Genomic DNA, 14557 nt, shown 5'->3' with positions numbered 1-14557 from the left:
GAAACTGAGTCCAAGGTCTCCTGCCACTAGCTCCCTTATGGGGGAACTGCTCTGCCCACAGACCCCGCAAATCAGTTCTGGTCTGGCCATCGATGAATGGACCACGGGATCCTACCAAAAGCTAATCAGATTCTTTCTCTTGAGAACTGTATTAAGAGACACAGAAGGGAATTGTCAGTTGCTGGTGAGTCTGGATACAGAGTTGGAGATGTAGCCACTTTGTGTTGGGAAACCATGGATGTCTGAAGAGAAATTAAAGAAGAGAGCACAGATGTGAATGCTGCCAAAGGGATGACCTGAGTTCAGGTCGCAGCCTTACCATCCATTCTCTGAGCCTTCATTTCCTGTCTTTCCACAGGCCCAGAGACGAGAGGACAGAGGCCCCATTGACAGTCCCAGTTCTCCTGAGGCCCAGACATTCTTGAATTTCCATCTCTAGGGTCCCTTGTAATATGCTCACCCCTTTCTTTGAACTAGCTCGTGTGGGTCTCTGTTCCATGTAACCTAGAACAAGGACCTCAGCCCCAAGGAGGATGCTGAGGTTCCCCCACTGTGTGAGCTCCCTCAGGCCTCTTCTCCCCGTTTCCCCTCACCCCAGCCCTATCTCAGCTTAGGGAAGAGAAGGAGCTCTCGGTACGGTCACACCTTTTATTCACTGTCAGTGAGAAAAAAAAAAAAAATACACCACACAGCACAGGGTTGAACACTGAGGACATTCACTGCAGGCACAGCCTGGAGCAGCACATCTGAAGGGGACAGGGGGCCACGCTGGAGGAGTTGGGAGGCCCCCCTTCTGCCACCCAGCCTCCCTTGCTTCTCCAGGCCTCCACCCTCCTGCAGCCTCCATCAAAGCAGGAAGGGCCATACACCCTGGAGGTCCAGTCCTGCCCCCAACACTCTGGCAAAGGTAAAAGAAAACGCTGAAAAGTTCAGGAAAAAAATTCCATATTTTTCTGAGACTTTTCAATTGCATATTTGAATTATTTTTTTTTCAAAACGGATGAATAAAATATGTAAGAAATGTATTCATGCCCCCACAGTGATCTCTAAAGTCAGCACAAAGCCTCACCCAGGGTGGATCTTCAGGAAATATTTGTTGCTTTAGTAAATTTTTGTGTAAAAATATTTAGTGTCAGCTTTCTACCCTGCCCAGCTTCTTCTCTTCTCTCTCTTTCCCTTCTCTCCCCTCTCCTCCTTCTCTCTCTTTGCAGCAGGATGAATTTCTACCTCTAGGGACTCTGCCATTATCAGGAAAAGATTCAGTGCCTTTGCTTATGGGCTTCCTGTTTCTTAACTTTTGATTTAAATGTAAGTCATATAATCTTGAGTACAGCTCAGAAGACTAGAGTGGCCATCTGAAGTTGCCCTTGGTGGTGACTTTTAGAGATAAGAAATAAGGGTCCCCCTTCAATTAGCCCAAAAGGATGAATAAAGACAGAATACAGTTAGAAGGCAGATTTGGGGACCTTGTAATTCACAGAGTTGCTGCAAGAAGATACAGAACTTCAAAAGAAAGTTTGGATATTTCAGCATTTTAACTGTCTGTATATTTTTGTGTCTAGGCGAGTCATATTTCAGTCTCTGCTAACCCTGTGCTCTGTGGCAAGTCCCTCTTAGCTGGGGCAGGGATTGGAGGCCTGCCTCTCTTCTCAAGGCAGGGCCGGTGCTCTACCACAGAAATTCCTAAGCACACAGTCCCTGGGGACACCCAGGAGCAAGTGGGAGCAAGGTCTGGCCCGCCTGTGGCCCTTCCCATCAGCAAGATGGTGGTCCCAGCTCCCAGCCTGGCATTATGTGTTCACACTGCTGAGATGTCTGAGAATCTTTGGCCTGACCATCAAATATCACCCATGGGTATATGTCCAGAAGCTTGGAGTGATCAAACATGCCGTCATGGGTAGGACTTGCCCACCATCTAGGAAAAAACAAAACAGTTCTCTCAGGGAAGAAGATAATAAAGACAGTGAAAGATGCTTTCCGGGTTGAGTCAGAGGTCTCCTAGGACAGCACTGACCTGTTAGCAGAGCTGCCCAGAAATAGAAAATAAGACCCTTGAAAATGTGGGGACTTCGATCAAGCTCCTGTTTCTTTATGGAAGACCACAGCCTCAGAAACTTCTTAGCAGGAAGCTTGTAAAAGACCAAAACCAACTTAGCTTGTCCTACAGTCAATCTCTGTGCAACTCAGAGTCAGAGGAGTGAGCAGGGAAGACGCTCTGAAGGGAAGAAACCCTTGTAGAGCCCTGGGTTCGAGTCTTGGCACTGTGCCACCTCCTGTGATCTTGCACAGGGAACTCTACTCTGTGCCTCAGCTTCCACGTCTGGAGAAATGGAATGAAAATTCCTATTTCCCTAGGCTGTGAGGATAGAATGAGAGGGGTCCATGCAAGCCTTCGAAAGCCATGAAGTTCTGTGTGATTGTGAGTTAGGTTAGAGTCAACGTTGGGGGGACAGGAATCCCACTTTGTAAAAGCCTTCGATTGGAAGTCTCAGCTGAGCTGGGCTGTTGAGTTCCTATGTACCTCTGGTGTTGACTGACAGCACAAGACACACTTAATGGCCAGCTCCTGAGAGCAATGAAACATCCCTTGAGACATTACTGGATAAAAACTTGCTGCTTACTGCCCAAGGATGTGAATTCCCCAGTCTTACCATGTGGCTGGTCATTGGCAGGATAAAAAGAGGGTGGCAACCCAGCGGACTTGCCACCCCTAAGGGCAGCAAGAAGGAAAGTCTAATAGAATTTGAGACCACAGGTCAGCATCCCCAAGAGTTTCCACCTGCAGAGAGGGAGGACAGGTGAGCACTCAAAAGTAAGAGGTATGCTGCATCTCTTTCCTGAAGATACAACCCCACGCCCCCCAACCCAGCAATCATTCCCAGCTCCCACCCTGGGCTGACAGCACCTGTGTACTAGACTATTTTCACCAGCAGTTCAAGAGAAAATCCACTGTCACTGCACATTGAAGTTAATTTCTGATTACAAGCACAGGAGAAAGTAAAGTGAAAGACTTGATGAAGAAGCAAGATTAATTTTCTGGCATTCAAAGCATGCAGCTGTATAGCTCATGGATCCAAAATTGGAAAGCAGACATTGGAAAGCAAAGCCAGTGCACTTGGAAGATGATGAACTACCTGGTGGACTTAGGATTTGGGGTTAGAAAAAGCCTTTCAATGGAGCATGCCCAGCACATTTTTAGACATTTGGTCCATACATGCAGCCTGGCAGCCAAAACAGCGGCCGGCTGGTCCTCGTCTTCTAGCTCCGTCTGCTTCTGTAGCGGTGAAAGAACAAGCCCATTCTTAAACTAGACCAAATCCAGATGTGGGAACTACACTTGTCTCACTCTTGGCAAACCTTGTGTTCTCTGTTTCTGAAGTCAGCACCTAACCAGAATAAGTGCACAGCAGAGACGTGCTCACTGAATTGAAAAAGATCATTAAAAAGGAAGCAGCAGAAACTGCTGACTGTCACAGCTCAGGACTTAGCCTGATAAGAAAAACTGTCATCTGGTAAGTTGGGTGATATTGTCTCTCTTTTTTCTCAGTTCTTTTTCCCCCTGAAAATTAGCATTTTCAGTATTCATTTAATCATTTTACAAGAAACCAAGTAATATAAAGTATGTTTTAATATCCTCAACTAATAAAGTGATTTTAGCTCTTTTAAAGGGTCCTAAAAATATAGGTATTACATAAATTTCAATTTTTCTTAAAATTCCCCCTGACATGTTTCCTAGACTTCCAAACACTTTTCATTTCGTCCTTCTGCAGCTCTGTGTGGAGCTGAGCAGAAAGATTTAATAGTTCCTCTCAAACTAACCAGCCTCACCGCACCCTCTGCTCACCTGTGCTCAACATGCCTGTCTGAGACCCTGACCACTAACTACCCTACGAGCTGCCGGAGGGCACAGAATGAGTCTTGTAAACTACCATAGCCTTAGCACCTAGAGGTGCCTGGCGCTGAACAGGTGCTCAATAAATGTTAGCTGAAGAAAGGACTGAATGAACACTCCAAAGGCTGGGGCCAGAGGGGCCAGGTAGAGTCGTGGGGGCAGGACACAGACCACCTTTAAGGGATCTGGGTCCTCAGCAAAGGACAGACCCAATTTGGCCCTTTAACCGGGGTCTGTGGGACCACATCCTATAAAGCACAATCCCAGGAAGAACAGAATTTCAAAGCAGAACCCAGCCCCCCTCCTTCACCCTGCACCTTGATGCAAAAACCAACTCCCCTATGCCCAGTGGATGTTGATTCTGGGCCAAGACTGGGGCTGGGGCTAGACCACAGGATACCTGAGGATCTGTCTCTATTCCAGAGTTAGGTGGTCCCTCAAGGATCTTGATTGAGGGGAGCAAGGACTTGGGCAGAGGGGTGGGTGGGCCAGAGAGTGAGGCTGGAGTCCCCCTCCCCCTGGGGAAGGGCCAACCAGAGGTCACTGGGTTGGGAGGTGGCCACGCCCCTCCTGGCCAGGGGCCCTGCCCCTCACCAGCCTCTACTTCTGCATGTCACACTGCAGCAGCAGCACAATAGACGGGTCACTCTTGGCCGCCTCCTTGAACTCCTCCAGTGTAATCTGGTCGTCCTTATCCTGGTCCATCTTCTTGAAGATCTTGTCCACACGCTGCTGGGGCGTGAGCCCATCCTGGTTCATGCGCATCATGATCACGGTGCCCACCATCTTGTAGATAGCCTGGTGGGGCAAGGAGGGAGGTGTGAACACTCACAATGGGAAGGGAGGGTTGGGGGTGAACGAAAGGGCCTGGGGGTGGGCGTGGAGAACACTGGGAGATGTGAGGATACTGGAAGGTGACAAATGGTCATTGAGACTGGAGGTTTAACGAGCATCTCACACCAAACATGTCTACTACCCAACTCTTCACCTCCAACCTGCTCGGGCCCCAGCATGCCCTGTCTCAGTGAACAGCAAATTCATTCTTCTAGATGTTCAGACCAAAAACCTTGATGCCATTCTCGACTCTCCTTTTCTCACACCCATATCCAATGTTTCAGCAAATCTTGTCAGCCTTAATTTTGTAATAGGTCCAATGACCAGCGACTGCCTGCTACCTCCACTGCTCCATGGTTGTTGCCTCCATCCCCTCCTGACCGGCCTGCAGTGGAAGTCTCCAAACTGGTCTCCCTACTTCTGCTGCCCTCCCACCCCCTATTCCACACAGAGAATGGAGAGAGCCCTTAAGGGCCTCCCATCTCACTCAGAAGAAAGTCAAGTCTCTACCCCAGACTATGATGCTAAGAGATGGACTCCTGGCTACCTATCTGACCCCCTTCCTACCACTCTCCCCTTGCTGACTTCTCTCCCACCACCCTGGCCTCCTGGCCACTCCTTGAACACTGAAAACACAGTCTAACCTCAGGGTCTTTGCATTTATTGTTCACTCTTCCCCCATGCACAGATCACTCTTCCCCCAGACACCTACATGGTTAGCTCCCTCATCTTATCCAGGTCGCTGCTCACCTTTCACCTTACACAAAATTGCTTTTCCTCCATCGCTCTCTCCCCTCACTTTGCTTTACTTACCTTCTTCATAACACTTACTGCCTGACACAGCACAAGTTTTGTTGTCGTTAAATTTTCTCACTAGAAGGAATGTCCCATGAAACCAAGAACTTTGAACAGTGCCTGGCACGTGGCAGGCGCTGAGTATACATTTGTTGAAATAATAATGAGTTAAGAACTTAGACTCTGGAGTCAGACTCCTTAGACTGGAATCATGAACCGCCATTTGATTCATCTCCTCATCTGTAAAATGGGATTTCTAACAGTACCTACCCCCTGGAGTTGTTGGGTAAAGCACTATAGCACAAGACCTGCCCCACACTGAGCGCCCAACCAATGCTACCCACTGGATCCTGGGAGGAGGGAGGAGGGGAGTGGTGGGGTGTCCCGAGGTGGCTCCCGAGGCCTGAGTGGAGGGTGGCTGGAGAGGGCGGTGCCAGAGAAGGGCCCCTGCAGCGAAGACAGGTAGCGCGTCACCCCAGCACACCCTGGTCTCTGGGATCCGCCCCAGCGCACCTCGATGATCTCCAGCATCTCGAGGCGCGTGATGCGCCCATCGCCGTCCAGGTCGTACATCTCAAAGGCCCAGTTGAGTTTCTGCTCGAAGGTGCCGCGGGAGGTGACCGAAAGGGCGCAGATGAACTCCCGGAAGTCGATGGTGCCGTCGCCGTTCTTGTCGAAGGTGCGGAAAGCGTGCTGCGCAAACTTGGAGGCGTCGCCGTAGGGGAAGAACTGAGGCGGGGACACTGGAGTTGCGGCACTGCAACAGCCTCGCAGAGTGCCTGGCCCCGCCCCCGCCCGTCCGGCCCGCCCCCCGGGGTGCCTGGCTCCTCCTACCTTGATGTAGAGCTGCTGGAACTCCTCCAGGTTGAGGATGCCGCTGGGGCAGTCCCTCAGGAAGCCCTTGTACCACTGCTTCAGCTCCTGCTCACTGAACTCGGTGTTTTGAACCAGGTCGTCCAGCACCTCTGGGGCCAGCTTGCTGTTGGTCTTCCCCATGGCAGGGCCTGAGGGGACAGGGAGCTCCCTCAGTTTGGCCCTCACCTCAGCAGCCTTCCCCCAGGTCTCTGTAGGACAAGGCTCCCTTTCTCCACCACAGCGCCCTCCCATAACAAACTCCACATCCCCACAGCCAGGACCCCTCCTTCCATAGCAGGGTGGGTCCCCCTCCTCTCACCACCACTCTGGACAACCCCCATCTCCTACAGCTGGGCTGTGTCCTTTCACCACACCTCTTCCCATAGGAGCTCCTACCTCCCCCCCCCACCCCTTCCCCTACACACAACTGGGCTGGGGGCTTCCCCTCATTACAGGGCCTCCTCTGTCTACTGCAGGCCCCGCCCCTCTCCTCACAGCAGGGTTCCTCCCCTGGAAACCAGGATCTCTAGCCTTCCAGGTCTCAGCACTCTTCCTTCTCACTGCCCAGTCTGCATGCTACAATCTTCATCCTCTCCTCTCTTTACACCTTCCATAGCTCCCTACACCCGTAGAAGAGAGCCTTAATCCTCCCCTTGCTATTCAGAGCTTTCCGCACTCAGCCCCTACCCACCTCTGCAGGCTCCTCTCCTGCCAGGCAGGTTCCTCACATGCTCCCCCTGCATGTCTCCCAAGTTCTTCCTCAAGGCCTTCCAGGCCACTCCAGCAAGAAACTTCTCTCCCTCCTTCCTCTGTACAAATAGAAGTCCTAGCTGGTAGCACTGATGACGCTGATTGCCTTCTCCTTTTCATTCGTTCATTCATTCCCTGAGCATTTTTTTTTTGCGGTACGCGGGCCTCTCACTGTTGTGGCCTCTCCCGTTGCGGAGCACAGGCTCCAGACGCGCAGGCTCAGCGGCCATGGCTCACGGGCCTAGCCGCTCGGCGGCATGTGGGATCTTCCCGGACCGGGGCACGAACCCGTGTCCCCTGCCTTGGCAGGCAGACTCTCAACCACTGCGCCATCAGGGAAGCCCAATTCCCTGAGCATTTATTGAGGTTGACTGTGTGCTAGGCCCTGTGCCAGTGATGGGGATAAAGTCGACATGAGCCAACCTTCACTAACTCATAATTGGGTCAAAGAGGTAGACAGCTGACTGTAAAGGGCCTTCAATCCATGCCAAGGAGTTTGGCCTTTACCCGTGGAGGACAGAAGCTCCTGGGGTTTTAAAGCAAGTGTTAAGAGGACCACATTCGTTCCACAAACACTTATAGATTGCTTATGACATGGTGCCGGGGACCCAGAGAGAAGGAATGCGTTTTAGGATTTTTCCTTTGGCTACAGTGTGCAAGATGACCTGGGTGTGGGAAGGAGGGAGAGCAGAGAGGTCCTGCTGCAGAGTTCAGATGAGAGACAATGACACTAGGGTAGGGGTGGTGGAGGGATGTGGATGGACTGAGAGATGTTAGGAGGGGGCCTTAGCAGGACTTGGGGACTGACTGGATGCGGGGGTGAGAGGGACAGAGGAATTGCAGCCAATGCTCAGATTTGGGGCTGAATAGATAGAGGTGGTGTTGCTGAGAAACAGGTTTGGGGAGAATGAAGAGTCAGTCCCCAGTGCGAACATGAGCCCCTCAAGTAGCCTGTGCCCAAGGAATGTTTTGCAGAGGGAGGTACAGGCCCCCCCATGAAGCCTGGCTAGAGTGAGGCCCCCACCAGACCCGGAAGGCTGAGTGGACATTCAGGAATGTCCCACTAGAGCCCCAGTTTCCCAGGACATGGCCTGGGAGGTGAATTTGACCTGCCTGGAGTCTCTTTGGAGGGGTGCCAGACTCCAACTGCAGGGTAGCTTGTCATGAAGACACTCCGGAAAAGGAAGCCCTCAGGCTGGCAGAAGGAATTCTACTTCCACAGCCCAGTGCCTGCCAGTGTGGCTTCTAATCCTTACTGCTGGGAGTGCCCTAGGTAACTAGATCTGAGACGGGTCAGGTCCATGCCCCTTCCCTTGCTATGTGACCTCAGTGAGTTACAGGATAGCTCTGGGCCTCAGATCCCTCTACTGGGCCATGAGGCAGATCAAGGGGCAGTAGGGGTAGCAACATCCTCTCCCACTTACCAACCCCAGAGAATGCGGACTCCTATGCGCTCCCAGAAGAAGGCGGGGAGGGGCAGGTGTGACATCTTCAGGAGCCTAGAACTGTGGGGTCCAAAACGGCTGCCCTGGGGCCAGAGTCAAGGGTACGTGTGGAACACGCATGGGCAGGAGGAGGCAGGCTCCATCTTCAGCTGCCCCCTCCTCCAGCCCAAAGCACCCTGAGGGCTCGGGGTATAGTCAAGAAAGCTCAAGAACCCAGGGGTGGAAGCATCTGACGGGGAAGGCAGAGCCTCTCCCTCTGCTCCTGTGGGATGTGCCTGAGTGTCTGCGTAAAGGGCTGGGAGTGGGTGGGAGCACATCAGCGTTTGAGACTGCAAATCTGCCAGAGTGCACACGTGTGTGTGTGTGTGTGCGTGTGTGTGTGTGAGATGGCATCTGTGTGACTCTCACTTCCTGCCCCTTTTCTCCTCCTTCCCTGCGCTGCCTTCCTACCATTTTCTGTCTCCTGGGGCCATACCTGTTCTCAGTGCCCATTTGATCCCAGGCCCACCAAGGGCTATGACTCCTCCTTCATCTCTCTTCATTCCTTCTAGTGCTCTTAGGTCAGCAGGCCAAAGCTGGTGATGCCCTTTAAGATCATCCCCTCATTTTAGTGAAAACTGGAACCCAGAGAGAGGAGAAAACTAGCTGAGTTACACCCAGGCTGAATCCATGCCACCTGCCTGGACCACCCTCTCCAAATCATGGCTACTCTTGTCTAGTACAGACTCCTACCTGCCTTCCAGGAAAACCATAGCTCTGATCTCCCCCTTGGCCTCAGTGGGACCATCTTGGTTGGCTCCAGGCCACAGTGTCTGATACCCAAGAAATACCGACCCTTTGGGGTGGCGCACCAGCGCCTCTGACTCAGCACGTCTACAACCAGACTCACCCTCAACCCGTGATGGTCCTTCTCTCTCCATTGCCCTTCCTTCCTTCCCTCCCTCATCCCAGCGGGGAAATGTGATCATAGTTACCCTTAGTTTCCCCTCTCCCTTTTCCCTAGGTTCAACTTGCTACCAAGTCCTATTGTTACTTCTTTTGAAATGTTCCTGGAACCTTCACCATGTCCTCTCTCCCCACATAGTCAGGGCCAGGGGCACAGCCAAGGGGGCTGAAACCCAGCTGGGGCACTGCTTGCCAAGCCATCCTGTGGGCTCAACTGCCTCGGAGGGGGTGCGTTTCCTTCTCATTCCTCTGTTCCACGAGAATGTCTTTTCTAGTTTTGCCCAGAAGTACCATATAGACTAGGGGTGGCCATGCCCAGGGGCTCCTGAAACTCCAGAATCCGCTAGAATCTGGTGTCAAGGTGTGTCCACCTGTCTTGCCTCACCTCCCACTGCTCCCCTCACAATTGCATACTTTCAAGTTAGTCTTCTCACAGCCAGAACCCACTTCAACTATTGCTTAGCTGTTTCCATCTTCCTTAATATCCTCTCTTCTCTTCGGGGTGGATGCAGCTATAATCAGCCTTCAGGCCTGACTGAAGCCCACTTCCTTATGATCAGCCTCTCCCAGCCTGGAGAGTTGACAGTCAGCAGCGTGAACTTGGCATTCTGGGCATGAGGAGAACCTGTGAGCCCATGGAGTTGAGCCCCACAGGTGCGTAGACTTCAGAGCTCTCTGACCCTCACCTGCTGCTCTAGAATTCCACAATGGAGCCTGACTTGGGAGAGATTTTTGCGTTACACTCTTGTCTGAGCCAGAAAAAGTTCTCCAGGACTTTTGCTCCATGACAAAGAGCTTATTCCCTCCCGATATAACCCAGTCTGTTTGGGAGCAGCTTGGACAGCGAGGAAAGTACTTCTCCCCTTGTTCCTACTTGCCCTCTTGTCGCTGCCCCACACAGGTTGCCACTCTGCCCTCTGTGGCAACACAGAACTGCTCTGCAGAGACCTAAAGGCCACATCTGGAACACAGAGATGTTCAGTGAATGTCCCTTTGTGGATTATATGCAAAGGGCAGAACCCCCTTCTTTCTCCTTGGAATGGCGTCAGGCTGTTTTGTTTATCTGTGTTCTCCTGCCATTGCTCCCACTTAGAGACAATGGAACCCAGACCCTAGGAAAGGAAGAGTTCACCCAAAGTCAAGTAGAACCCATCAGCAGAAAGGCGAAGGCCAGAACCCACTGGGGGCATGTTCTGTTGGAGCTGTGGCCTGGCTGCATGTGGGCGGGCTCCTCTTGAGAGCTGCCCTCCAGCTGTGAAGGAGCTGGCACTGCCCCATACACAAAGCCGCTGCCCTTCTGGGCTCAGAGGCTTCTTTCAGAGCGCAGGACCCAGGGTTGTGGGCTCCAAATGCGGAAATGGCAGGGAGGGTGGGAGGGGCTGAGGGAGGCAATAATCCCACACCCTCACCCAGCTTCAGAGGAGCTGGTGCTGAGACTGTTGCCATGGTGACAACAGCTCCCTGGTCAGGAGATTTTTCTCTTTCCTCTCCTCCCTTTGCTCTTCTCCAAGCAGTGGCCATGGCAGCAAAAGCCAGGTCTTCTCCCTCTCCTTATTAGTGAGACACAGGGAATGATAAACAAAAGGTGGGCCCTGTTGAGCACCTCCACCTTGGAGCTGCCCATGCCATGTGGGCTGATGGTCTAGGAGGGACTCCGAACTGCTGAGGAGGAGCCTGGGCCTGGAGAGTATGTGGGAAGGGGTTGGCCCGTACCCAGGCCTGGGTAAGAAGTAATGTCCTTTTGGTGACGACTAAAGCCTCCTCTCTGAAATGTCCTAATGGTTCAGGGTAAGAGAGAAAGGGTCCTGTTCTCTCATAATCAACCACAGAACCAGAGTGCGTCAGTGTTGGAAGGCTGTCCAATATCATCTCATCAAGTCCACTCTCTGTCCTGCCCACCCTGCCCCTGTTCCCCATCTCACGAAGGATCAGAGAGGGAAGTGACTTGGCTAAAGTCAAACAGCAACTGAGGCAAAGGCAAGATTTGAACCCAGCTCTTCTGCCCTCCAGGTTCAGGCTGCCTTAGGGAAGGAGCAATACAGTCCACACGGATGAGACACAGGAAGATAGGAGAGAGGGAGTGGCTGGGAGCAAGAAGGCCAGAGAGGGTACGAATTAGAAAGATATTTGAGAGGTGGAATGAGAAAACTTGGTGCTTTGGCCGTGAGAAGTCAGGGGAACGGAGGAGGTTGGGACCTTGGCAGTGGTGACTGACAGGTATGGATGGTCTGCTGGGGAATGGTGTCCCTGATTTATCTTGAAGCCAGGTGAAAGAGGCCAAACATGGGGCCTCTGCCTTGCACTGAGACCATGGGCAGGGGGGCCTGTTGAGAGAGGGTCACAAGGAGGAGAACTGGGTGGTGAGCCTCTTCCTACCCCCAGGTATGCTGTGAGCTCTGTCACCTTGAGGGGTGGAGGTGGGGACAGTCTGAGGGGACAGTGTGAAGTGGGAGTGGGCTCTCTTTGGAGGTGGAGGCTGTCTTTTGGGGCAGGGACATTACGATGTGAAGTGCAGTGAGCTGCCGGTGGGGCCGGGTAGGGTGTGGGTAGGGGCTACCTGTGGAGGTGGGAGGTTGCCATGGGGCTGAGCGGACTACCCACCTGCAAAGGAGGGAGGGTGATGGGTTCCTCTCTAGCACCGGCAACACCACACCCCCGTGTATGTGTGCGTGTGACTGTGTATTGGGGGCCAGAGCTGTGGTTGCTCGGGGGGTAAGGAGGCAACTCTGCCTCCTTCCCTGGGACTTGTGGGGCGTGGACTGGAGTGGGGGGGGGGTCCCCTGGCCAGGGGCGAGCCCTCCACATGCTGCCGCCTATGCTGGAACCAGGGGTCAGGGAGATGAATCAGAGGGGGCAGGAGACGAGGGAATGGGAATGAAGAGTGGAGGGGGAAGGGACAAGGGCCTCCACCCGGCCCTGCCCACGTTACCTGAGGCCGTTCGCCGGGTCGCTGGATGACTCTGAGCCTCGGCGGGCCGCGGAGACTGAGACTAGCTCGCGGGCCGACGGCCAGGTTCCCCAAGGTCCGCGCCCGAGTCGCCTCCCAGCTCTTGTATCACTATGTGTCTCTCAGAGGCGACACGATTTGCATAAGCCCCGCCTCATCCCGGGCAGATTGAGCGTTGATTGGGTCGGCTGAGGCGGAGTGGCAGGCGGGGTTTCAGGTGGGGACCTGGTGCCCAGTGAGGCCCGGCTGCAGGAGAGCGCTCCGCCCGCCCGCCCTGAGCTTCCCAGAGTAGCGAGGAAAGAGCGGAGAGCTGTACCCCCATCTGTACCCCGTCCTGAGGCTCAGACCCCGAGCCATCGTCTGAGGTTAAAAGTGTCCACGATTGAATTGGATTCGCAAAAACAACCGCATGGTTGCTATGGAAACGGAAGAGCCAAAGCTGAGTCTCTAAGCCTTTCCTTCTTGGGCCCCAGCGGGGGTGGGGATGGAAAAGAGGATGAGTCACAAGATGTGTCCCCCACCCCCACCCCATATCCCACCCAAAATCGGAGGAGGGCAACGAGGAGCTGAGTTGGGGAGGGAAGAGATGAGGTGGTCAGCAGCCCACGCCTTCGCATCATCCCCTCCCCCAACACATCCACTCCCCTCAAGCCACGGCGGGTGGGCGAGGATGGCAAAGTACCCAGCCTCTACCTAGCCCCATTCTAGCCGTGGGCCCCTCACAGCCTCTAATTCCGATCCGTCCCTTCCTTATTTCTCACGGAGTCCCAGAGGCCTCCCGGAATCTCCCCCGGAAGGATCTGCCTACCTCATGAACCCCTCCATTCCCCACCCTCCCGTCTTCCCGTCCCGTCCCGTAGACGAAGCCTGCCCCCAGCCGCCAGTCTCCGGCCTCTGATGTTGACACAAGCCAGAGGCGGTTTACACTGAGTGGGTCTGGAAGGTTTCAGGGCCATGGGAACACCTCCTCCCCACACTTGGGGGTCTCCCCAAAGCCGGGCCCGGCAGCCCCAGCTGCAGTGGCAGCTGAGAGCTCCTGACCGAAGGCAATGAGAAGGAATCGTTTTACTCCAAACTGGGGGCGAAAGGGGAGCAGATAGCCTCGGGTTGGGCCACGTGCGGGGGAGGCACTTCTAGCCATCTGACAAAAGTAGGGCGGGGCATCTGGGGATTGGTTGAATCTGAGCCCGGATGTTGAAGAGCTTGGGGGGGTGGTGGAGGCGGGGCTTCTGCCAATTGAGTGAGTGTTGAGGTGGGCTGCGCAATAGGGGATGCGGACCAGCTTGCCAAGAGGGGAGGCTAGGTTTCTCTGGCTGATCCCAGAAACTTCAGGGCCAGGCTCGCTGGGGAGGAGCCACTGGAGTTCTCTCTTTTTCTTTAGAAATCGTCCTGTTCCCCGTGAAAACTGTTTTGCTGTCCATCCTCCCAGCTTCAGGCTATGTCTTCTCTCTGGGGTCCTAGCAGGATGAGAGCATACCTGGGGCACCAATTAGCAGGCACGTTCCTGGCCCCTTTGTTTGGTGATTTACGAGAGACAGGTGTTTGAAAGTCCTGACTCTGTCACCTTCTGAGCACCTGGCCCTGGGGACCCAGAGACAGGCAAAAGCTCATCCCTGCTCACAGATACCATAATCTAAGGCATAAGGAGGTGGGGAGAGGCAGCATGAGATGCTGGAAGTGGTCTCTGGAACTCTAAAATAAAATCCCATCTTTGCCAGTGACCCCACATATGACCATGGGCAAGACCCTTCTCTCTCTGTGCCTCCCAGTCTGTAAAATGTGGGAGCTGGTACAGGAGGCCCAGGACAGCAGGGGAAGAGTTTCAACTAGGAGAGTGAGGAAAGATTGTTTGTCACCCTGGACAGAATTATGTGGGCATGAATCTGACTGCTCCACTACACCTGTGAGCTTCTTAACAATAAGTAACATACAGATAGCTTACTTTGTGCCAAATGCTCTTCTGACACTGTATATGTATTGCCTAATTTATTTCTCATAAGAACTCTTCGAGGCAGGTACTTTTATCACTCCCATTTAACAGATGAGGACATTGAGGCACAGAACGGTTAAGTGACTAGCCCAAGTTCACATAGC

The 14557-nt window shown here is 53.4% G+C and overlaps 1 protein-coding gene across 2 annotated transcripts; it reads right to left on the bottom strand.

Moving 5' to 3' along the window:
- Positions 1-634: 634 nt before the first annotated feature.
- HPCAL4 (hippocalcin like 4) lies at positions 635-12636 on the bottom strand. 2 transcript variants are annotated; one of them, XM_030865362.2, is made up of 4 exons: positions 12446-12604; positions 6356-6525; positions 6035-6250; positions 635-4690 (listed from the first exon to the last, which is right to left on the bottom strand). In XM_030865362.2, exons 2-4 carry the CDS (start codon positions 6515-6517, stop codon positions 4493-4495), a joined length of 576 nt encoding a protein of 191 aa, XP_030721222.1. In that variant the 5' UTR covers positions 6518-6525; positions 12446-12604; the 3' UTR covers positions 635-4492. The 2 variants fall into 2 exon arrangements, with proteins under 2 accessions (XP_030721222.1, XP_060163439.1); XM_060307456.1 differs by lacking the exon at positions 6035-6250 and having other exon boundaries at positions 12446-12636.
- Between the last annotated feature and the right edge of the window lie 1921 nt (positions 12637-14557).

Source organism: Globicephala melas, chromosome 1 (assembly GCF_963455315.2).
Source record: "Globicephala melas chromosome 1, mGloMel1.2, whole genome shotgun sequence".
Classification (NCBI taxonomy): Eukaryota; Metazoa; Chordata; class Mammalia; order Artiodactyla; family Delphinidae; genus Globicephala; species Globicephala melas.
Note: the sequence above shows the minus strand (reverse complement) of the source record. Positions and strands in the feature narration are given on the sequence as shown.